Source organism: Orycteropus afer, unplaced genomic scaffold (assembly GCF_000298275.1).
Source record: "Orycteropus afer afer isolate SDZICR_OR568_19922 unplaced genomic scaffold, OryAfe1.0 scaffold00423, whole genome shotgun sequence".
Classification (NCBI taxonomy): domain Eukaryota; kingdom Metazoa; phylum Chordata; class Mammalia; order Tubulidentata; family Orycteropodidae; genus Orycteropus; species Orycteropus afer.
Window position 1 is genome coordinate 1,721,086 of NW_006922010.1, and position 26,052 is coordinate 1,747,137.

The window sequence follows — 26,052 nt, forward strand, 5'->3', positions numbered from 1 at the left end:
CCAGAAGGCTGGCGGTTCAAACCCACCAGCCACTCCTCGGAAGGAAGGTTGGGCAATCCTACTTCCGTAGTGATACTGCCTCGGAAACCCAAGGAGGGATCGCTATGAGTCGGATAACCTTCCAATTAGCAGCTGATCATATTAATTGTGTACACTATTCAGGGACTCTGTTTTAGATAAGATCTATTTTAAAGCTACTAAAGCTAAATGAAGTCTCCCAATATATGATAAACCCACAAAGCACAGTACCACTGATCTCTGAGGCTATTAAATATTTTATATCCATGATCTCAAATAATCCTAAAAATTATGAGGTTGGCATTATGTTCAATTTATACACAACAACTGAATAACTGAGTAACATTATATAGCTCTGCTTGTAAGTGGTGAATCTGGAATTTGAACCTGCTGTGGCTTCAAAAAGGAGTCCTGGTGGTGCAGTGGTTAAAGCATTTGGCTGCTAACCAAAAGTTCAAACCACCAACCACTCCACAGGAAAAAGATGTGGCAGTCTTATTAATTAGATTTATAGCCACCCTATAAAATATATATCCTCAATAAAAAATTACTCAAATGTGATTGAAAAAATAATAGTAATAGACTTACAGCCTTGGAAACACTACGTGGCATTTCTACTCTGTTCTATAGGGTTGCTATAAGTTGGAATCGACTCAATGGCAGTGCATAGCTTCAAAGCTCAAGCTTTCAACCACTTCCCCCACTAGCACTTTCCTAAACAATCCTTGATTAATCTCCCTTAACTAATCTATTTTCCTACTCTGGAACAAAGTACAAGATGACATCTAATGAGTAATAGTAGAACAAGTCCTTGGCTCGTCACACCAAAAATGTGCAAAGTTCATATAGAGGCCAAGGGGAAGATGCCTCCAAAACTAATATGATGAACACTAACATTAATTTTAAATTTAGTCATTTTTTTTTTTTACCTCAAGTCCAGATGTTTCATAATTATGAACTCAGGCTACACTGAATTTTACAGTCTTATGTACCATATGAAAAATACCATGAAAAGATTCTCAAACTAAACAACACACTTAAATCTCAGCACTTTATATCAAAACTGAAAACAAACTTGCTAAAAGGTCTTGAACAGATTTCATCAAACATCTGACATGTTCTAAAAGAGTTAAATAGTTTCAGATAGTGATTTCCTTTGCTTGTCTTTCCCATTTTACCTAGGAAATTTAAAACATTCTAAAAATAAAACATCAAGGTAGCACTTAATTATCCATTACTACGGGAGCTCTGGTAGCATAGTGGCTAAGACACTTGCCTGCTAACCAGAGGGCTGGCGGTTCAAACCCACCAGCCACTCCTCGGAAGGAAGGTTGGGCAATCCTACTTCCGTAGTGATACTGCCTCGGAAACCCAAGGAGGGGTCGCTATGAGTCGGGTTTGACTCGACAGCACACAACAACAACAACAGATTTGTACAGTAGCTCTAGAGAACCACTAAATGATTAGCTAATGTTATAACCTTTGAATTATTTGTCAGGTGTCATTAAGTCTTAAAAAGAATTAGCTATAAGCTACTTAGGAGTTCTAGTAGCATTGTGCCTTAGGCACTTGACTGCTAACCAGAAGGCTGGCGGTTCAAACCTACCAGCCACTCCTCGGAAGGAAGGTTGGGCAATCTACTTCCTTAGTGATACTGCCTTGGCAACCCAAGGAGGGGTCGCTATGAGTCAAGTCCAACTTGACGGCACATAACAACAACATAAGCTACTTGGAAAAAGATAATATAAGATTTTTTTAAAAAAAGTTTAACCATCCAAAATTTCCTACAAATTTTTCTCCCATCACTATGAATTGCCTATAAATTATTATCTCAGGCCTATTTTCAGTGAAGAACATTAACTAAAAGCTATTTTTCAGTTGTTTAAATTATAAACAAAATCAAATAAATCTAGTATTTTAGCAGATAAGGAAAAACAAAACATGTACTGGAAAAATAAGTTCTTGTGTAAGAAAAACTTCCACAAAGGAATTTAGGAAAATTAGGTAAAAGAAGAGAAACAGTAGGACTTCTTTTGCATGCTAAATGACAGAAAATTACCTCAAATCTGTTTAATTAGTCGGATTAATTTGTGGGTCTTTTAAATTTTATCTGCCAGGAAAGAAAAAATTCTCACAAGGTAAAGAAGAGGTAAAATGGATTACCTTAAAACAAATGCATTTTCTGAAAAGAAATATTCTAATTCATTGACTGAAGTAAAAAATTTAGAAATGCTGAGCATAAGTACTTTAAGAACTAATAGTTATATGAAAAATAATAAAGCAGCAATCTTCTAAAGGAAAATAAACAAGCAAAAATAAACTTCGATTAACTTTACTGCTTAAAAAAACTCTGGAAGTCTAGACACTGATCGCTATCTGCCCCCTAATACTATTAAGTTGAACAGAGAACTACCTTCTCTGAGACAGGTAAGCCGCTGGGCTCCTCTATATTTCTTGGTTGCTTTACAGAAGCACATCCATACATCCTATTTTTAACAACATGAAGCTGAACATCAGGCACGTGCTGGTGCAGAGCCTCCTGAGGGCCTGTGGAAAAGGGTCCACCATGCAGATTTTGAGTCATGCTAGCCGAAACACTGAGCACTGGTTCCACACTGGAATCTATCTGAGAGACTTGTGGAGCAAAGACAACACCTGGAAGACTGATATACTGAGGGCTTTCCTGCTGATTCAACAAAGCTTCACACATGATTTTATGCTCATTTCCAGGAGGTACAAATATGTCAGTGATGACATTTTCTACGTGTTTTCTATCCACTATCCCAGAATGTAGAATTGTGGGTTGTTGGAACACAGTTTCCAGTCTCTGTGACTTCTCAGTAGTTGCTTGAAGAGAAGATGGGCTCAATTGTGGAATAGTGGTCTGCATTACTGAAGGCTGCCCAAGCTGCTGAAATATTTGCTGAATCGGATGCTGAAGAATACTTGCTCTTGCAGGAGTCTGTGTTACTATAACTGGTACATTGACTTTATAAAGGTGACCTTAAAATGGAGAAAGCAAAACTGTAAGTATAATAGAATCCTAACTTTCTTTTTTAAAAAATTAGAAAGAACAACAGGTTTGGAGGAAATATACCAATATGTAGACTTTTTTGTATTTTCTACAACTCATATACATTACTTTTATTTTAAAACACTAAACATTTTTCTCCAACTCTAGCCTCTTTTCACTATTGGTTCTATGGCGTATTTTGAGATGTATAAAAAAAACAAAAAGCCAAACTCATTGCCGTCAAGTCGGATCCAACTCATAGCAACCCCTCCTTGGGTTTCCGAGGCAGTATCACTATGGAAGGAGATTGCCCAACCTTCCTTCCGAGAAGTGGATGGTGGGTTTGAACCGCCAGCCATCTCGTTAGCAGTCTGGTATACAGTATATTAAAATCATAAAACTTAATGTCTGGAAGTTAGCACCAATGCTAGAAACAAAATATCCTTAGAACATACTCTCACCAGATGCAGTCTGTAGTGTCACACCTGCTGGTACATGAACAGGATAGCCAATACTGGAAGGAAAAGTAAAATTTGCACTGGAGTTTGAGGTGCCCTAGATATGAGAAATTAATATTAGAAAGTTAGAAAAGGATTTATATCCTTCTATTCCCCTAGTCTCATAGGGAATCAAAAAATCTGATTCAGAACAGGAGGACAATAGTTTGAAAAGTTCATTAGGGCTGAGTTCTTTATATAAAACCACTTTTTAATATTCAATTTAGGTTATTCCATTAGGGATCAAAATAAATGCTGTTCTACAGCTATTAGCAATGAAGCCAAGTGAGGCTTAATGAATGAACATTAATTCATGAAACTTATATCCACTCCCTAGTTATGCCTGGGCCACCAATTCTCAAGGGGTCAAATATAAGGACCACAGCTGTTTACAAGGGTCTTCCAGCCTGTAAGTGGATTACTTATGGAATTTCAATGCAAATAATATAATATATAATTCTTATTTTGTAATAATTAAATCATCTTACTGTTGTCGTTATTTCCATCTAGTCGGGTTCTGACTTATGGCAACTCCATACGGGGTTTAAAAAAAACACTAAATCAAAAAGCATACATTTTTACCTATAAGATCTGTGAACATTTAAAAGATTAATAACACCCAGTGTTGGTAAGGATGTAATTAAAAAAAAAAAAAGTTCTCTAAGATAACTGCTGCTACAAGTGTGTGTTGGTACAATCCTTTTGGAAGACAATTTTGCAATAGATAAAAAAAATTGAAAACATGCATGACTTTTGATCCAGAAATTCTACTTCTAGAAATTATTACACAAGTACATAAAGACATTATGTACACATATTCAATGGAGTGCTGTATTAGAAAAATTGAAAATAATTTAAATGACCATCAACAAAAGATAGGCTAATTACACTGTGGTATAACCTCTAGGATCAATCTATATTTGCTGGCATTGTTAAGGATTCATATATATTATTAAGTGAAAAATTACAGAAACAGTACAATCACCCTGCGAATCAACAGAATTTTCTCAAAGAAGTCGAGATGAATGTAGATTAAATGGTTAAAACAGTGATATTTGGGCTAAAAAAGTGCAGGGTGCTTCATTTTTTACTTTTTAATCTCGGGGGGCGGTGTATTGGCTTTTGTTTTTACTTTTTACAAGAACACATTATTTCTATAATCAGAACAAAGATAATCCCATAAATTTAAAAGCCAGAAATATTTCTTCTTTAGTTTCCTATCTATGGAAGCATATTTTTTTTCCCATAAATCCTGGTAAAGGGAGTGAGTTTTGTTTGTTTTAAATGAAGAAATGGGAATAAATGGCTTACTAAACCTTTAAATCGTTTGAAAGTAAATGAACAACAGTTAGTGAATTATATATCATCAGTACTACAGAAGAAAGGTAAAAAAGAAAAAGTGCTATTCTTCCCCCCTGAAAAGCTACTCAATTTTCTATTATAAGTTGTAATTTTATTTCCTGCCCCTAATGCAAGGAGGAAAAGAAACCGCTACTTTACACAGAGATAATTACCAGAATATTTCACTTCAAAAACAGGGAAAACTATGATATAGCTCAACACCAGGGGGAAAAAAAATCAGAAAAAACGCACCATCTCAAAATCCTTCCTCTAAGATCCACCAAGTATATAACATATTACAGTATATTAAACTGCATTCAACTTCAGCAACTTTAGAACTCTCCTAACACTAACACAGCTATAGTCTTGCCAAATGCTAACAACTGCCCTGAAAGACAGGAAAAGCTGGTAAGAAAACGTCAATTCTGAAACTCCTGAGTTTTTCCTACATCTATGCTATGAACCTATTACTATGGCCCCATTCCTCATCCTATCTTTTCCCATTTAACTAGAGGATTGTGAAGTATATCTATGCCCATTCTGCCATCATTCACTGAGGGGGGGAGTCATTTTGTAAAATATATGTTAAATAAGTTACATACCAGTTCTGCTGTGGTAAAACCGGGAATAGTTCTACCAGAAGGAATAACTAAAGATGCTACATAGGAAAAAAAAATTATATATTATACATTCGTTACAATTTACCAATTTAATAAAATTTTTTTTTTTTAACTATATATACACAGTTGTCATCACCAACATGCTGGGCCACGGGAATTCTTAAAATGATTCCAAGTGAGGTAAAAAGCATTTAATTATATTTATTCAACAAATTTAAATAAAGACATAAGTAGCAAAAGAAAATATCTCATGGTAATCAAGTACATTATACTTTAGGAATTCATAACAAAATACCTAGGTGTTCTGCACAGGGACACAGCTCAGAGGGCAGGAATGCACAAGACAAAAGGACATAGGAAAAGGTAACCACAGAGAGGAAGCAGGAAAAGAGGTGTTGTATTATGAGAATTGTAACCGATGTCATGAGACAAAATGTGTATGAACTGTTGAATGGACAATGAATTTGTTCTGTAAACTCTCACCAAAATCACAATTTAAAAAAAAAAAAAAAAAAAAACTACAGAAAAGCAAAAACTAAAACCTAGGTATTCTTCAGTAAGACAAAAAGAAAGCTCACTGCCATTGAGTCAATTCCAACTCATAGAGACCCCCATTGGGTTTTCGAGGCAGTAAATCTTTACAGACGTATACTGTGCAATCAACTTTCCTCAGAGCAGCCAGTGGGTTTGAACCACCAACCTTCTAGTTTAGCAGTCAAATGCTTTAGGTACTACGTGACCAGAGCTCCTTACTATGTCACCAGAGTAAGACAAGATAGCACCAAATCTCCATTAGAACTTTTCACTTGGAGAGAAAAGGTAACATTTGTTAAAGTGACACATCTCTAAAAGATTATACTATTTGTTCTGGTTACCTAGTGCCACTCTGACAGGAATACACCACAAATAGGATGGCCTTAACAAACAGGAGTTTATTCTCTTACAGTTTGGAGGCTTTAAGTCCAAGTTCAAAGTGCCAGGCTCAAGGGGCTGGGGGAAAGCCCCTCAACCTTGGGGTCCAGCTCTGCCTCCTGCTCCCAGCCCACCGGAGCTAAAGGTGTTTCTTCACTCAGACAGCTGCTGGCTGCTGAGGCTGACAAGCCCAAGGTTGATAAGTAAAAGGGCACAGTCCTGATATTATCAAACCACACAGCAGGCCATTAATTCAAGTTCATTTTAAGTCCCAAGGTTGGCAAAGCATGGCAGGCTGCTGAGCAACAACAACATGGCTACATGCAGGGTCTAAGAGTGCCGTAAGCTAGAGACCATTCCCAAGGTGTTTCTTATATATGGGAAGCACACCACATACCCAAAGAAGCTACTCAGCTGCTTGTGGTAGATCCTACCATGGAGCTGATTGCAAGTCTCATTATGGGGAATAACTACCACCAGCTGCCCAGCCACTCAACCAGGCCTCGTCAAGTTGACACACAAACATAACTATCACACCATTGAACAGAATAACCCAGGATAGACCCATTCTAAACATTATAGGTTCAAAATAAATTCCAATTCATTCTCTATCAACAGATGAACAGATAAACAAAATGTAGTACATATGGAACAATGAAACACTACTCAGGCATAAAGAAAAATGAAGTCCTGATATACTGTAATACAAGGTTAAACCTCAAAGACATTATGCTGAGTGAAACAAGTCAATCACAAGAGGACAAACATTGTATGATCTTATTTATATAACAATAGGCAAATGTATATAGACCAGAGTTTATTAGTAGTTACCAGTGGTCAGAGGGAGAGGGAGAAGGGGAGCTATTATTTGGGAAATCTGGCACAATAGGATTAACGTAATTGACATCGCTAAACTATAATCCTGAAAAAAGTTGAATTGGTAAATGTTATATATATTTTTATAATAACAACAATAAAGAGTACCTGCTGGTACTAACACCTCATGGGACAAGTTTTCCTGGTTCAGAGGTTTAGGGTCATGGTTTCACGGGACATCCTAGTTAACTGGCCTAATACTGATTTTAGTGCCTCTCTTCTACCCCCTACTTCATTGTATACTGCCTGAAGTCTTAAAAAATTTCAAGCAACTACCCCAGATACAACAATTTCTCTCTACTAGCCTGCAGGAGCAGCAGGAATCAGGAATCAAGAGGAGGAAGTGGAATGCCCATCTAACGTAAACAACTGCCTTCTTTGCCATGAGACCAGAAGTACTAGATGGTGCCTGGTTATTCTTCTAGAGAAGAATCCTGGTCAAAAGGGGTAAAAACATGGGAAAGAATTTCAAATTTTCATATAATCCAGCCTTTCTGGAGCCATTTTGCTGAACGACTCCCAAAAACTACAACTCTGAGGAAATTTTTAAACCTTAAACCAAAACTATCCCCTGAAGTCATCTTTAAACCAAACAATAGTTTAGCTTGAAAAATAAAGAATGTTTGCTTTGATTATTGTGCTCTTTAAAAAAAATTGCCTAAATGTGATCCAATTGACAGCACCAACTCAAATGGTTAGATGTAAAGCTTAGGGGGCAAAGAGTTTGTATTAATGGTGGTGAAATAATTTGGAAAAGGATATCAAGAAAAATGATACAAAGTGAAGAATGTTACCTATGTCTTTGAATTGTACATGTGGAAATTGTTGAATGAATTGGTGGTATATGTTTTGTTGTGTATATTTTCACCAAAAATAACAATAATAACCAAGAATATGAAAAATTCCAATTCATTCAAGAAAAGTTATTTACAATACTTTGGCAAAGTAAGCAAGCAAGCTTTAGGAATAAATGGTCTCTTGAAGCATGCATGTGAAACAGGTACAACTGCCAAGAAAAATATGGGAACACTAGTTCTCAGAACTCCAACTCAACCTGCATTAAGGCTATAATCTCATATATTTTTCCTTCATTATCTACCAATTTTCTATACTAACCATCCCTTCATTTGTAATACCTCTAAAAAGTTGACCTCGGTGTAAATACAATCTGGCATGAAAAAAAATATTTTAAAACAAATTTTAAAAAAAAACAAAACTCACTACCGTCAAGTCGTATCCAACTCATAGTGACCCCTCCTCCTTGGGTTTCCGAGGCAGTATCACTATGGAAGTAGATTGTCCAATCTTCCTTCCAAGGAATGGCTGGTGGGTTTGAACCTCCAACCTTCTGTCTAGCAGTCAAATGCCTCAGGCACTACGCCACCAGAGCTCCTAGCAACCACAATAGATGGATTTCACGTCATCAAGGTAATCATAAATATTAAATTCTCAAGGTCCGTTTTGCTTAGGTAAATCTGACTGTTAAAATGTCATTTGCCTTTTCTTTATAAAAACTTTTTAGCATGTTTATGCAGTACACATGCATTAAATGCAATGTTTATTATGGCCTGTTTTTCACATACAGCATTAAGGAAAATTACCCAAATATCTGTTTCTGATGCTAAGATTGCTCCATCATACACAATAAACAGCTCAGAAGAGCAAACATTTTTTAAACTAAACATTCTTTCCACGTTAAGACAACAGAAGTGAGGCTGCAGAGATTGATGGTAAATGAAGCATAGAATTATTTTTATCCTTTGTTCATCTATGGCTTTGCTTATTAATAGGCATTCCTTTAGAAAGGGGTAAATTAGAAAGAACTGGAGTGGCAGAAACACAATGGTATTAGTCTTAATTAGCTGAAGTGAGCAACGCTTAAGCTGCTACAGCTTAAACCACAGCCTGAGAGAAACAAAAATCTGTTACTGCATTGTCTGAAGCAATTAAATGAATTTCTTGAGGAAAAATAGCAACAATCTTCCTCTTTAAATACCTTGCAATAAATCCTGAAGAAGAATGCACTATATTTAAAGAAATCAAACACAGCCATGAAGAGTTTTAAAAATGCCTTTATAGCCATCAGAATAAAAGCACTGAACTAACACAGCCCTAGAGTGAAGTTTCATGTAGCTCTTATTTCATTTTGATATTAAATTCACAAGTTACACACACTATTGATGTATGTTCACAAGTGAAATACACAACTAACTGTGCTTGAAACATTTTTTCAAATATTCAAGAGGGTTTTAATAAACAATTGTTTTAACTGCATATGTGTTCTGAAAGTATCAGAATTTTTATCTTTATATATATATATACTCTAGAAACATTAATTTTCACAAACAATAAAGCATCATATCAGAAAAAAATCAATCCCACAAATTTAAGAAACTTTGTAGTAAGATAACGTAGCATGATAATATGCACATTTATAAGTGTATTTTTCCCTGTTGTTGTTAGGTACCATCAAGTCAGCTCTGACTCACAGCAACCTTATGTACAACAGAATGAAACAGTGCCAGGTCCTGTGCCAGCCTCACGATCCCTGCTATACCTGAGCCCACTGTTGCAGTCACTGTGCCAATACATCTCCTTGAGGGCCTTCCCCATTTTCGCTGACCCTTCCCTTTACCAAGCATGACATCCTTCTCCAGGGAATAGTTCCTTCTGACAACATGACTAAAGTAGCTCAGATGAAGTGTGGCCATTCTTGCTTCCAAGAAGCATTCCAGCTGCACTTCTTTCTGGACAGATTTGTTAGTTCTTTTGGCAGGCCATGGTACTTTCAGTATTCTTCACCAACGTGACCTGAAAGTATCAAGTTTTCTACGGTCTTCCTTATTGACTGTCCAGCTCTCACATGCATATGAGACAACTGAAAATACCGTTGCTTGGGTTAGGCACACCTTAATCTTCAAAGAGACATCTCTGCTCTTCAACACTTTAAAGAGGTCTTTTGCAACACATTTGCCAAGTGTTAATGTGTCATCTGATTTCTTGACTGCTGCTTGAATGGTGTTGACTGTGGAACCAGTAATATAAAATCTTTGACAACATCAATCTTTTCTCATTTATCATGATGCTGCTTACTGGTCCAGTTGTGAGGATTTTTGTTTTCCTTATGTTGAGATGTAATCCATACTGAAGCTGTTGTCTTTAACTTTCTTCAGTAAGTGCTGCAAGTCATCCTCACTCTCAGCAAGCAAAGTGGGGTCATCTGCATATTGCAAGTTGTTAATGAGTCTTCCTCTAATCCTGATGCTATGTTCTTTTCATATAGTCCAGCTTCTTGGGTTATTTGTTCCGCATACAGATTGAATAAGTATGGTGAAGGATACAACCCTGACACACTCCCTTCTTGATTTTAAACCATGCAGTATCCCTTTGTTTTGTTCAAATGACAGCCTTCTGGTCTAAGTACAGGTTCCTCATGAGGAACAATTAAGTGTTCTGGAATTCCCATTTTTCTCGACATTATCCATAATTTGTTATGATCCATATAATCAAATGCTTTTGCACAGTCAATAAAACACAAGTAAACAGCTTTCTGGTATTCTTTGCTGTCAGCCAAGATCCATCTGACATCAGCAATGATATCCCTCATTCCACATCTTCTTCTGAATCCAGCTTGCATTTCTGGAAGCTCTCTGTCAATATACGGCTGCAACTGTTTTTGAATTATCTTCAGCAGGATTTTACTTGCATGTGATGTTAATGATATTGTACAATAATTTCCAGTCTATGGGATCACCTCTTTGGAATGGGTACAAATGTGGATCTCTTACAGTCAGTTGGCCAGGTAGCTGTCTTCCAAATTTCTTGGCATGGACAAGTAAGGGCCTCTAGTGCAGCATCCATTTGTTGAAACATCTCAATGGGCATTCCGTCAATTCCTGGAGCTTTACTCTTCACCAATTCCTTCAGTGCAGCTTCCACTTCTTCCTTCGATACCACTGGTTCTTGATCATATGGCACCTCCTGAAATGGATGAACATCGATCTATTCTTTTCGGTACAGTGACTCTGTATATTCCTTCATCTTCTTTGGATGTTTCCTGCATCATTCAATATTTTGCTCATGGAATCTTTCAATATTGCAACTCAAGGCTTCAGTTTTTCCTTTAGTTCTTTCAGCTTGAGAAATGCCGAGCATATTCTTCTCTTTTCGTTTTTTAACTCCAGGTCTTCGCACATTTCATTACAATAATTGACTTTGTCTTCTCGAGCTGCTCTTTGAAATCTTCTGTTCAGCTCTTTTATCTTGCCATTTCTTCCATTGGCTTTAGCTATTCTCTGTTCAAGGGCAAGTTTCAGAGTCTCTTCTGGCATCCATTGTGGTCTTTTCTTCCTTTCCTGTCTTTTCAACAATCTTTTTTGCTTTCTTCATGGATGATGTGCTTGATGTCATCCCATAATTCCTCTGGTTTTTGGTCATTGGTGTTCAGTGCATCAAATCTGTTCTTTAGATGGTCTCTAAACTCAGGAGGGATATAATCCAGGTCATATTTTCGCTCTCATTGTTTAAATTGTCTTCAGCTTCAACTTGAACTTCCCTTACCAGCATCGAATATTCTTTGCTACACTGAGACAGGTAAAAGTTTCACAATTCTTGGTCCTGTTTTGAACCATCCCAAATCCTAATACCAAGTCACATGATTCAAAAGGTGCAAAGACTGTCTCTTCTTTATGACTAATCAACAGTATATTGATGTCTCCTGAGGAACAAAGTGAATAGAGACATACCCCATTTTACTGTGCTTCACAGATATTGTTTGTTTGTTTGTTCATATCTTTTAACAAACTGAGGGTGTGTGGTAACCCTGCACCGAGCAAGTCTATCAGCACCATTTTTCCAACAGCATGTGCTTACTTCAAGTTTCTGTGTTACGTTTTGGTAATTCTCATAATACTTCAAATATTTTCATAATGCTATTGCACACTTCATAGATTACAGTATATTGTAAACATAACTTTTACTATTTGCACTGGGAACCCAAAAAATTCATGTAACTCGCTTTACAGCAATACTCCCTTTATTGCAATATTCACTTTATTGTGGTGCTCTGCAAGTGAACCCAAAATATCTCTGAGGTATGCCTCTATTCTAAGCCTCAAATTTTCTAAAGAACCAATAACACTGCTGAAACTTTCACCAGCTCCATGTTCGAGAACAACTGGACATGTTATACCTATAGCTTATGAGTATTTAATGCTCAAAGATAAAAAGCCACCATAAGTTTCTCAATGTTCCTGTTCTACTCCTTTCTTCCTCCCATATTCACTGATAGTTTCATTTAAAAAGAAAAAAAAAAAATCATTTGCGATAAAGACCAAATAACAGAAGCTGATTGGAAGTTCCCTAGAAAAAGGCAATTATAGACAGGTAGCTGACTACACATCTGTTTGCCCAGGACAGTCGTAGTTCACACCTGCTATTCTGAGGTAGCTATTAATAGACCCCCACTGCATTCTCAAAAATGAATTATAAATCACACATCACCACCCTGAGTACAGAACAGTAGTCCTTGAGACCTTTTCAGGGTATTCAAGAAGTCAAAATTATTTTCAGAATACCAAGACAATATATGACTTTTTCACTGTTCTTTTAGTTTTTTTGTTTGTTTTTGGTGATACAAAAGCAATGATGAGTAAAACTAGTCACTCTAGCATGAATTGGAGCAGTAAGTCCCGTGATCTCCATTGCCACTCTCAAGAAAACAAACAAGAGTTTCACTTAAGAAGGTCCTTGATGAAACCATAATAATGCTACCAAATTTCAATACTCAAGTACACATCTTTCATATTCTGTGTGATGAAATAAGAACACATAAAGCATTTCTTCAGTACCCCAAAGAGCAAGGAAGAACATTGGTATGACTGCTTAAATTTGGAAATCTATTCTCTTTTTTCATAAAATAGCATTTTTATGTGAAATAATAACTGACAGAAACTATGGTTATACAGATTTGGGTATTTGGCAGACTATTTTTTTAAAATATGAGTTAAGTATGCCCATTACTTCAAGGAAAACAACCGACAGATTTGTTTGCCAATGAAAAAAGAAAAATCAAGCTTTCAAGCAAAAATCAGAATTTTGGAAAATTTTTATCTACTTAAGTAAGCTTGACAGCTTTCTCATGCCCATAATACGTTTGTGATGAGATGATGTGCTGTTAATGAATAGGATTTTATTTTGTATAATAAACAATGTGTCAGCTACATAACTCAGTGAACAAATCTTTTTCAAATAACCGACATATGTTACAAAATTACATGTAGGTTAAAGGATAATTCAAGGTGCAAGACAGGCAAAAATTTTAGTGTGATATTATGAAAAGTTTATTGATATGGTTTCAGATTACACCTTGTGGCTAACCTCTCAGAAACTACCGTATGTGGAGTTTTGGTGTAGTATCAAATTATCTGAATAAGCTATTAAAATACTCCTTTCTTTTCTGACTATGTAGTTTAAGAGGCTAGATTTTCTTTATATACATAAACCAAAAATACATATCACAACAGACTGAATTTAGAAGCAGATACGAGAATCCAGTTATCTTGTGTTAAGCCAGACATTAAAAAGATTTGCAAAGAAAAGTAAAACAATACCTCCTCTAACAAAGTATTTTTTGTTCTGGAAAATTGCTATTTTTCATAAACATGTTGTTATGCTAACATGTAATAGGTTTTTAAAATCTATTAATAAAGCAAATTTTTTTAATATTTCAGTTTTAATTTCTAATGATATATATTTATAATCCACAGAAATAATAGTTCTTTGGGGTTCTCAGTTTTTAAGAGGTAAATACAAGAGTCCTAAGACAAAATAAAAAGTAAATATATAGGAAATTACTAAATAAATGTATACAATATTCATAGACCGGGCAGTGTTTCATTCTGCTGTGCATAGGGTCACTATGAGTCAGAGACAACTCGACAGCACCCAACAACAAACAACATATTCAAAGAAAATATGGTTGGGCAAATAAGCATCAAAGGTGAAACAAATAAATGACTTACTTAGTCCACTGCAGATCTAATTTAAACTTGTTATCAAAGGAGAGAAAAAGGTTGTAGAAGTTAGTTTAGGTTATTTTAATCAGACTCAAGCATGCAATAAGAAGATTAAGAAGTACTTCAATTTCTGAGACTGTTTACTTTGAAAATCTTATTGTAGGTACCTAGTAATGAAGAGAGAGAGGAACAAGGCTTATAATGCACTTTTAAAGGCTACATGTACTTCCTCTTGAACTACTTCATTATAAATGATGTAGAAGAGAATAATAAGAAAAATTGTCTTGCTTAAAATGTACTTATTTCATTATACTAACTTCCAAGGCGTAGAATAAGGTGCCCAGTGAAAATCAGCTAGACATAGTAGCTCCAAGACTTTTTGTGATTCAAATCACTGGTAACATTACCATCTTGTGGCGAAATCAAGTATTGCAATTTTGAATGACAACCTGAAATGTTTAACTAGGTTTTGGTTAAAATGTCAGGTGTTTTCTTCCTTTACTCCACAACCTCCATACCACTTGTCAGTAAAAATCCTTAAATTTCTTTAATAAATAAAATAGAGGTAAATAAAAAATTTTTAAAAGAATGTTATTTAAACAGGACATCAGGGATGTCCCGATAAAATAGTGAAGTTAAAAATGAAACCATAACGCAAAACCCAACAATTGATAAAATGTTTCAATATGCCAATTTAGAAATTAAAACATGGATAATTTTATAAACATTATATTAGGTAAAACTAACTCATGTTTGGTGATTCAATATTCACTGTTAATTTACTTCATTTTTATAAGTAATAATGCTGCCAACCTTAAATTCTCTGATTTGTAATAGTAAGGATCCTAGGACCTCGTCTCTTCACCTTGACACAAGTAATTTTCATATGAATTTACCCAAGCATGCAATTAACATTCTAGTTATTACTGAAATCTAATCCAAAACTACTTGAACTTGTTACAGACACTAATCTATTCAATTTCAGGTAAACTCAATAAAACTTTTTTGTGTCTGTGTGTGTGTGTGTGTTTATAGACACACACACTAGAGTAGCATAAAGATGATAAGAAGCAGAGGAGAAAAGAAGAAATAAAGGTTAGAAAGAGAACAGAATCAGTTTTATCTAGTTAGTCATTTCCAGTTTACACACACACACATATGTATGTATGTAGGGAGCTCTGGTGGCATAGTGCCTAAGACATCTGACTGCTAACCAGAAGGCTGGTGGTTCAAACCCACCAGCTACTCCTTGGAAGGAAGATGGGAAACCCAATGAGGGGTCGCTATGAGTCAGATCCGACTCAACGGCAGTGAATTTGGTTTTGGTTTTGGTACATGTATATATGTATGTGTGTGTACACACACACACACACAAGTATTTTCATTAAAGGCAGAGGTCTAGATTCAAGAAATCCAAAAATAAAGGTAAAATGCATATAGTCAGTTTCTAGCCACTATTTTATATATTCAAAAAGGGAAGCAGTCTGTCCCCATATTGTTATTAACCCCCCATTTTGCTTCTAATACATTAAAAGGATTATAATACAGAAGTCAAGAGGGTGAGAGCAAATGCACGTGTTCTCAAGCATCTTTCCCTCTGCTGCTTCAGTAATGAAGGCTGGGTCACTCCTTGACTAGACCCAATCAAAGTCTCCGATAGAATCAGTGGGTGCTCTAATAACCCACAAACTAGACAACGTGTTCCTCTGAAGTAAGGCTTTATCATGTTTGTGGCAGTCGATATTAAAATAATAATTTAAGAAACTGATTTTACTTTTTTAAATCAGTAGTTACATGGAGTAATGATTTGTTGTTTATTTAATAATAATAACTTTGAGAGACAAACCTTCTTATCTTAAAAGTATTACCCTAATTTAAAAACATCACCAAGTGAATTTGTTCTGAAGATCCAAATAGGACTAATTTACTATCCAACCTGTTGACGTTTGCGATGTTTGATGCAAGCCGTGCGGCAACTGAAGAGTGAAGAGAGGTGAATGGACGCTATTTCTGAAGAAGTCTTCTGTGGCTCTGGACTGTAAAACCTTGGTTTCCCAGAGCTGCAGAGAAAAATTGTTTGCTTTTTTTCAAAAACAAAACATTATCAAGATACTTATTGCTCCTTTTTAAAAAGCTTTTCTAATTAAATTGTCCTCTGACAGCACAATGAATGGATAGGTACTAAACTATAATTAAGAATCAGAACTATGATTCATCAGTTTTTTTAAACAAAGAAAAGAGAAATGTATATTGTCTACAAACCTGTTTCAAGTCTTTTAAGACTTGTTCCTCTACACCTTCTTCAGCAAATAGACTCCGCACTCTTTCAATTACATCTTCAATTACAGATCTGTAGAGTTTAGGCTACATAAAAGTATTGTTAAAGGTTTAAATTCTCATATTTGAATGTATTTACCCTTAAAAGACATGAAATGTACTCTTTCTAATCTTGTAGTTTAAAGAAAAGCCACTGTAATTTTTTTTCTAATCACAGCCTGCTCTCAGTATCATCTTACCTTCCTTCCCATAAACTGTGTTAGCTTCAGACCCACAGTCTCAGCCTTTCTGCAAAGCTAAATTAACCCACTGCTGTCGAGTTGATTCTGACTCATAGTGACCCTATAGGGCAAAGTAGAACTGCTCTGCTCCAGCAGGTTTCCAAGGCTGTAATATTTAGGGAGGGAACTCTGGTGGTGTAGTGCCTGAGGCATTTGACTGCTGATCGGAAGGCTGGTGGTTCAAACCCACCAGCCACTCACTCCTCAGAAGGAACATTAGGCAATCTACTTATGTAGTGATACCGCCTCAGAAACCCAAGGAGGGGTTGCGATGAGTCAGATCCGACTCGATGGCAGTGAGTTTGGTTTTTTGTTTGGAATATTTAGGGAAGCAGACTGCCACATATTTCTTCCACAGAACAGCTGACGGGTGGGTTCAAACAATTGACCTTTTGGTTAGCAGCCAATTGCTTAACCACTGCACCACCAAGGCTCCTAAGGCTAAATTGAAGGACTACAATAACACATGCGATCATAATCTCTTAAGGATGTATGGTTACTGTTACGTCAATTGGCTTTTGTATCGATATTTAACCTTCCCATTCCTTTGAGAAAGGAAAATTAATTTAAGGCAGCTGGAAGTAAACCTGTTTTCACTTTACCTTTTCTCATAGAGGCCAAAAGAGAATTCATTATGGCTCACTACATGATTTCTACAAATATAAACTACTGGAGCAAGCAGTTAAGATAGAGTAACCAAACCTGCCCTACTCCAAAACACTTAGTTCCAAAAAGTATTAGGACGTATTGTCAAGTAAAAGTAAAACTGCACCAAAACAGATTTCCTAACAGAAACTAAAGGATTTGAACCAACCTTACCCTTTCACGGTCGACATATTACATGGGCTAACAACCATTCTAATATGCTTCCTAATAAAAACATGCCATGACAATAATATTAAGTAGATTTCTATTCAGATTAAGCATTGGTTTTATCAATAGAGTAATAAGTCTATGAAATAAAAGTCATTCAAATCTATGTAAATTGTGCTCTCTCCCCCCTACCCTAGACCAAAAATGGCAATGAGTATGCTGACAATACTGACCAGGGGGAAGTTCCATTGATTTAAAAAAAAAAAAAAAAGGCAAAACAAGAATTTAGTTGAGATGCTCTTATTTCAAATTGCTTAATCGGGCCAAAATGAAAATTGTTGCATCCTACGACTGCTTTTTCATGAACACTTTAAATATTCCTGCTCATGTCAACAGCAGTTAGGTTTAAAACTAAACCTTCCAAAGATCTAGGGTAACCCTACGAATAGGCCAATCAGTAATATTTGAATAATAAAGTATTCATAAGCATATCCATTAGGAATACTAGCCCCTAGAGGAGTTACTTCTTCTAGAACAGTTTACCCTGATAAATGCTTACTTAATCAATGCTTCAGGCCTAGTCCCAGCTAGTGTGATCACATTTAAAACTGGGGGGAAGAAAACTCCTAGGGCTAAAAACATCTTTTAAGATCTGCCATCTGAGCCAACCTCAAACTCACTGTAGTAGAGTAGCGACCCCATGCGACAGAGTAGAAATGCCCCATAGGATTTCCAAGGGTGTAATCTTTACAGAAGCAGACTGCCTCAGCCTTCTCCCACAGAGCGTAACAGCAGCAGTCAAAAAAGAATTCATTAGAACAATTTTTCAGAAGCAAAATAAGTAATGAACATACTTTCTCTTTTAGGACTACAGTTAAGACTTTATATTGCTCTCCCAGTCTGATATCTTTGCTAAAACTGTGTAGGAAAAAACAAAACCAAACTCATTGCCTCAAGTCAATTTCAACTCATAACAACCCTACAGGACAGACAAGAACTGCCCCCAAAGGGTTTCCAAGGCTAAGTCTTTCAGGAAGTAGACTGTCTCATTTTTCTCCCCATTTAGCATCTAAATGCTTTAACCACTGCAACACCAGAGCTCCCAAACTGGGTACAGTCCAGAAATAATTTTAACACCTTTATTAAAGGAAGGAGCTCTGGCAGTACAGTGCTTAAGGCATTTCACTGCTAACCAGAAGGCTGGTGATTCCAACCCACCAGTGACTCCATGGGAGGTAGACTGGGCAATCTACTTACCTAAAGATTTACCACCTTGGAAACCCAATGAGAATCGCCATGAGTCAGAATTGATTCAGTGGCAATGAGTTTGGTTTGGTTTGAGTTATTAAAAGAAAACACACACTCCTTCTTGAAGTTCACCATCAGATAAAATGGTAAACATGGTAAAGTTATATTCAAGTCTTTTACATATCTTAAAGCACACTAACATCAGAAATAGATACAGATATGCATAATACAGGGAACATATATAATGACACAGGTATGAACATACTGCCTTGCACAAAATGTGAAATACGTTGAGATCAACTAAAAATAAAAGTGAACCTTTTTTTTTTTTGTCTTTTAATTCAGGTTTTTAAGATTCATGGAGGGTCTTAAAATGCTATGTATCCTATAAATTCTCACTGTGAGATTCAGGTAGTTGTCCATTAAAAAAAAAAATGTTTTAAGTTGTACATTTATGTATTAAGAATTTAAACTGTACATAGAAGCATTAAGATGCTAAAGAAGGGGGCTACAAAATATGTGGTTGGGTAACATGAAATATCACATTACCTGGTCTTTCATGTTAGTAAACAATATGGGTTGGAGTTAACAATGCTCCTACTAAAGATAAGAAAATTAGAGTACAATTTTCCAAGTCATTCCTATGGAGGCTAAGGATGAGCTCCACACGAGTCACCTACTAAGTACCCCAACCAGTTGTTAGCTAACGTTGAGTGGGAGACCCCACGTATGCAGAACTGCTCCAGAGCACCACCCGGGGCTCTCTCAATTTGATTAAGAAGTAAGAGGGAGAAGAGGAACACTAGCTTTTCCAGTAAGGGGGGGGGGGGCAAAGCCCAACTTCCGGTTCACTGTTCTTCTTAACTTCCTCCAACACAAAGGTGAGGAAGATGAGGTTTCTGAAAGTCTGTGAAGGACCAGTGTAAAAAAAGGGATGTACCAGGCCTGGCTGCCTATAATCATAAATCCAGAGTCCTGGGGCATTCCCCCGACACAGTGCTCAGACCAAAGACTGGGCTCGTCCTTACCACAGGGTTGGCAAAGGCCATGCTGGTAGTTTCACTGCCTCCCGTCTACGCGGCATGCGTTGAGGCACAGAGGAATGCATCCGGGTGCGTTTTGAACGCCTGGTGCACGAGGTTTGCATGCGCAGCTGCGGAAGGACACGGGGGCGGGGCAGGGGAGGAGAGAAAGATTAATGAATTAAACTGTGTTGACTGCGGGAGAGAAGCCTGGGTTGTTGACCCTAATGGGGCAGCTAAAACGGATAGTCTAGACCTACTCTGGGCAAGTCACATGATCCTTAAAAACCTTTATTTCCTCAAGCTGTGTAGTAGACTTTTAACAAGGGAGACGGGAGACGAAGTGGCCATTGCCAGTTCCTATTTCAGCTTTGAAGTTGGAATTGTTGCTGTATTCTCCTAGCAGTTTTCGTTCCTCCCCACCATGCCACCCCCAGTTGAACTCCAGAAAAAATAAATAACCAGAGCCAAATTCTTCCAACACTGGTTCTGAAACTACCAGTGTCAGCATCATCTGGGAACCTGTTAAAAATGGAAATTATCAAGCCTTTTACCCATCTTCTGTATCAGATATTGAGGACTGCGCCCACCATCCTGTAATTTTAACCATGCTCTCCAGGTGACTTGGATGGAGACTGAAATGAGACCCGCTGATCTAAAAACAAGGATTTTCAAAGTTGAAAATCGCCTTGGGACCTTTAAATAAATAAATACAAGTGATTTAATTAGTCTGCGATGCCCCTAAGGGATTTGCCAATGCCTCTCAGTCTCCTTTTCCTCTTCAGAAAGAAATCACCATCTCTCCACCAGCAGAAATTCTCCCCTGAAGGGCGAGGCATCTAGGAGCACATCATACCCAAGGCCGAGGGTAGATGTGAGCACAGATAATGAGGTGGGTTAGAAAAGGGAAGGAGTCATCTATTGCCATCACCTTGCCTTTTAAACAGTCTTTCTAGCCTACAGATGGGTCTTGACCTAACCAGATGGCTAAGTTATTTGATGATTAAAAATCTTATTCGGTTTAAAATTGCCAGCTTATTTATTTGTGCATATAAGGGTGGTAGAACTATTTACACCCTACCATTCTGCATTTGCTTTACCTGGGTCAAGTACCTTATGGTTTGTGAGTTTCAAGCAGCTGATTTTTATGAAGCCCTTCCCTAAATCAAAAACAACATGAAATTTCTTTTACAAAAAGCCCAGACTTTTATACAGTAATTCTAAATAGTTGTTTTCTCTACCTGGCAATTTACCACCAGAATTATTCAGTGACTTACCTTTCACCCAAAATAGAAAAACTAAAAGCAGTCATTGATTCCTACTCATATTATAAAATCGAATTAAATTATTCAAGCTAGTAAGTAAGAAAGCTGAAAGGGCTTTTGTTTTCCATCTTTTTCATAGCCAGGTTTTAAAACTTTATTCCTAAATGCATAGGATTAGTAACACCTAAATTTTTGTGACAGCATGCTGTTTTACATTGCTTTATTATATACAACACCCTTCCCAGGGCTATACTGTAGATCATAGATATTTTCCTAATTAAATTTGGAGCTTGGTACCTATAGTGCAGTGAATTACTATTATATGACCCTTTTAGCTTGGTCTTGTGACTCTCACAAATAATTCGGTAGGACTATGCAAATAAAGTACTTGTGGTCCACCAAGGGGACTGGACAGTTTTTCTAATGTAAGTGTTCCAGTTACCTAGTGCCACTCTGACAAGAATATACCACAAATGAGATGGCCTTAACAAACAGGACATTATTCCTACAATTTGGAAGCTTTAAGTCCAAGTTCAAAGTACCAGGCTCTAGGGGCTAGGTGAAAGCCCCTCAACCTTGGGTCCAACTCTGCCTCTGCTCCCGGCCCACTGGAGCTAGAGGTGTTTCTTCACTCAGACAGCTGCAGGCTGCTGAGGCTGAGAAGCCCCAAAGTTGACAAGTAAAAAGGCACAGTCCTGATGTTACCAAACCACACGGCAGGCCATTAACTTAAATCCATTGTAAGTCCCAAGGTTGGCAGAGCATAGTAGGCTGCTGAGCAACGACACAGCTACATGCAGGGTCCAAGCGTGCCATAGGCTAGAGACGATTCTCAAAGCTTCTTCTTATATACAGGAAGCAGACCACATACCCAAAGGCAGCTACTCCGCTGCTCCCAGTAGATTCCACCATGGAGTTGATTACCAGTCTCATCATGGGGAATACTACATCCAGCTGCCCAGCCACTCAACCTGGCCTAGCCAAGTTGACATACAAACATAACCATCACAACAAGTAAGGTACATGGAAACTTTGCAGGGGTGAGACCATATAAATAAGGCACATGGAACCTTTGTACAGGGACAGAATACCCACTAAGCAAGGTAAGCATGTGCTCAGGGCATCAACAAAACAGGGGCATCAGGTGTCCGAAGCAAAGACCCATAGATGCCAAGCAGATAGGACACAAGGAAAAGCATGTGTCACTTTGGAAGGGAACTGGCAGGGCAATAAAAAAAATTGATACCAGCTCCAGTGCACATTACCAGCTGGCCATAAAATCCACACAGGGTCACAAGGGTGCCCACACACAAATTTGTTTAAGCTGAGGCCCCTTCTACTTCAACAACTTCATTGATATCTGTCTTCTCCCGTCCCCTGTTGTGAAATTGAAACTCCTTATCTCAGTAGGTCTCTTGGGTATATCCCAATTTTTTTCTAATGAACAAGAGATAGGGGTGGGGTGGGCTGTCGAGTATAACTCGCTATATTCACCCAATATGCAACTGGACCCAGCATGAGCAGTTACTGGACAAGGATGAATTACATCAATAGATAAAAGGTCTCTGATCCATTTTGAGAGAACTGTCTTATACATCCACATCTGCTGATCCAGCAAGTCCAGCCAAGAGAGCCAGCAATGCTCTTTACCATGATACAAACACAAGGATACACTCTTGCGCACATCCTGGTAAACAACCAATATGAACTCCAATCCCAGATGACACATAAACGTGAGGCAACTGGAATAAGTCAGCCATTGCAATGAATTTAATCAGGTTACTTTTTAACTGTATTGCATTTACATTCAGTTATGTCCTAAGTTTTGTGAACAATAATATTTATAACTTTAAAATATATTTGGCATACATGTGGATGAATCTAGCATACGTTTAATATAATACTAAAATATTGCAAACATCCTAACATATTGTTGTTGTTGTTGTTGTTGTTATGTGCCGTCGAGTCAGACCTAACTCATAGTGCCCCCTCCTTGGGTTTCCGAGGCAGTATCACTACAGAAGTAGATTGCCCCATCTTAACATATTAGAAATATTAATATTTATCTAACATGAAAAGTTTTCATTTATGTATCAAGTGAGTTTCATCTTTTATTGTCTATTTTGCAGGACTCAGTGCTTGATTTTACTCTAAATATGCTAATAAACAAGGTATCAAGCATGTTAAAAAAAACTCAACTGCCATCGAGTAGGATCTGACTCATAGGGACCCCTCCTTGGGCTTCCAAACCAGTATCACTACAGAAGTAGACTGCCCAATCTTCCTTCCACGGAGTAGCTGGTGAGTTTGAACAGCCAGACTTCTGGTTAACAGTCAACTGCCTTAGGCACTATGCTACCAGAGCTCCTAAGCATGTTAAAAAGATGAATAATTCAATATTTATCATTCAGAAATATCTTTTTTTTTTTCCTTTTGGCCTCTATATTGATTTTTATTTCTAAACAAATCAACATAAAATAAGTCCAGATGGTAGCAGGGGCGGCTTGCTGCCCATAGCTTACAAAGGAAGCAAATGGACAGCAGAACGGGTGGAGCCAGACTCCAGCCTGGAAACCCCTCCCTCCTCCTCCACTTTAGAGCTTTTTTGGCCTAAAATCATTGGGAAAAATCTTCAGTAGCAATTCTGGTCAGGGCAAGGAGCTGGGGTAGGGGATGCTGTGTGGCCAGGACAGTGTAGGGGCTCCTATTCCCACAGATCAAGCTCAGAGCTGCATAGAACCCAGTGGGGGAAGGCAAGGGAAGGTGCCAGCAACTCTCTCCTCCCCATGCTGAGTGATGTGGTCAAAGCTTTTTGGTCTCTTCACCCCCAAAAGCTAGTGCCCTAGGGTAGTGTTCTCTGAAAAAGGGCTAGGCCTATCTGGAAAGGGTCTCTCTGAGCCAGGACAGGCCATTCTCTCTCCTCCTGCAACCCAGGCTCCAAGGCAAGAGGAGTATGAACTGAAGAAGGGCATGATCAAGTGCCAGAAAAAAAAAAATTAACAGTAAAAAAAGATCTTTTCTTCAAGAAGGTAGAGGTTTGCACCATTAGTTTGGAGTCTGGGGAGCTGGTGGTGAGAAAACAGGAGCTATAGGGCAATGGGTACCACACCAGGCCTAATAAGTGGTGAGGGGACTGGGCACCATTGCCAATTCAAGACCCTGTCTTCCAAGGCCCCAGGGTGGCTCCTTCTGCCATCACTCGGTAGGTGTCCAGTCTAGACTTTTGGTTAGAGGCCAGCTAGACCTGAGAAATAAATACAGGAGGACCTCAGAGCTGAGGCAGGGCTGAGGGGAAGAGCAGCACCAGCCCCAGGCCCCACATTCTCCCCTCTTTGTTCCATCATGGAAGGACACATCATGGCAGGAGAGGGTAGTGGTGGCTCTGCACAGACTCCTGGAGTCCTGAGGAGGCTTGGAATCCCACTGAGGCACCTGAGAATGGGTGACCACACTCCTTCATGGGAAGAGCACCCCATCTGCTTGACCACTCAGCTGTCTAGGATGCACCTCCTTGTTCAGAACTCGCCCTGCTTCAGACGGTCAATGTGATAGGAGTGCTTGAGTGCAGGCCCCAGCTTCAGCCCCATGTACTTCATTATCATGAAGCGGGGCCTTGCCATCGATCTCGTGTTTGCAAAAAAAAGTCAGCATAGGATCCAAGCTGAGGGTCAGCTTGCTGAACAAACTACATCACGTCTTCAACTGTCTATGAGGAGGAGTCCCAGCTGCTCAGTCAAGAGGCATCTTGGTTTTCCAGGTATCAGTCCAACCCTGGTAAGTACCTGTTATGGCTGTGACTGTACTCTGTGCCAATGAGCGACAAGTGAGTCTGTGTAAAGGGCTGGTTGCCAAACAGATTGTCACTAAAAAGGTCGTGGCAGAATTTCTCCAGGAAGCAGAGAATATAGGTGATGCTCTTGGCTGCTGGGAGGTGTACTGCTCCCAGTCAAACACTGCTGAGATAACCTCACCACTGTGGCCCTGTTTGAGAAAGCTAAAGATGGTTTTCTGGTGATAAGCAAATCTGGACAGCTTGCTGCAACACCACAGAGGCATGGGCTGGCCCAAAATGGTCAGGGAGCTGCTGGACTTTCTTCTTATCTAAGTGGGGGCCTGTGCTGACATTCTTGTGCAAGTAAATACATAGTGTGGGGCCTGCATGTCTGAACTGGGGATAGTGGCACCATCTTGGGGCACAGTGCTGGCATCCAGTTCTGGGGTGCTGGTTATTGGTGAGATGAGTGGTGGGTTCAGCAAAGTCCAAGGTTTCCTCTTGCTGCCAGGTTTGGGATACCCGTTCTTTGGAAATTTCAAAGGTTCAACTAACTTAGATGGGGTAGAGATGGGATGGAGAATTAGGGTCTTGGGTGCCTGACCCCACTTCTTTCCTGGTTTATTCCCCTTCTTCTCTGGTTGATACTCCAAGATAGTTTTGGCACTCTGTGGGTGCTGGGCTTTTCAGTGTTCATATCAGATACAGGATGGGGATTCTTTGGAATCACAACTTTTGAGCTAGACAGCTGTAGGTCATCTCCAGTCAAGGAACACCAATCCACAAGGGAGATGTCCTGGGAGTCAAAGTGGCACCAGTAGTCAGAGACCCTTCACCACCCATCAAAAGTGACAAGCACCTCTGAGCCCTGGAGCTCCCCGATAGTGGCTGGGCAGATGAAATGAGGGTTCTTTCTGTCCACAGCTTCTAGCTTCACTCCCATTTTGAAGAAGTTGTAGGAAGGAAATGGTGGTTCCTTGTGGGAAATCCTGATGGGACCCAGCTCTGTTCCATTTGATGTCTTCAAAAGGAACATGAGCAAACAGCAAGCATTCAGCCAAAATCCCAGAGAAGGCTGCAG

General features: G+C 38.4%; 1 protein-coding gene and 1 pseudogene across 1 annotated transcript in view; both read right to left on the reverse strand.

Annotated features, from left to right (window-relative positions):
* The window catches only part of LOC103208311 (stonin-1), a 107,235-nt gene that overhangs the window by 20,646 nt on the left and 60,537 nt on the right, over positions 1-26,052 (reverse strand). The window contains exons 2-6 of the mRNA XM_007953996.2: positions 16,556-16,657; positions 16,230-16,353; positions 5,472-5,527; positions 3,493-3,586; positions 2,432-3,021 (exon numbers count right to left, since the gene is read on the reverse strand). Coding sequence (XP_007952187.1) covers positions 2,432-3,021; positions 3,493-3,586; positions 5,472-5,527; positions 16,230-16,353; positions 16,556-16,657 — 966 coding nt within the window. The remainder of the gene's footprint in view (positions 1-2,431; positions 3,022-3,492; positions 3,587-5,471; positions 5,528-16,229; positions 16,354-16,555; positions 16,658-26,052) is intronic.
* Positions 24,715-26,052, reverse strand: part of LOC122151387 — a 9,802-nt pseudogene continuing 8,464 nt past the window's right edge.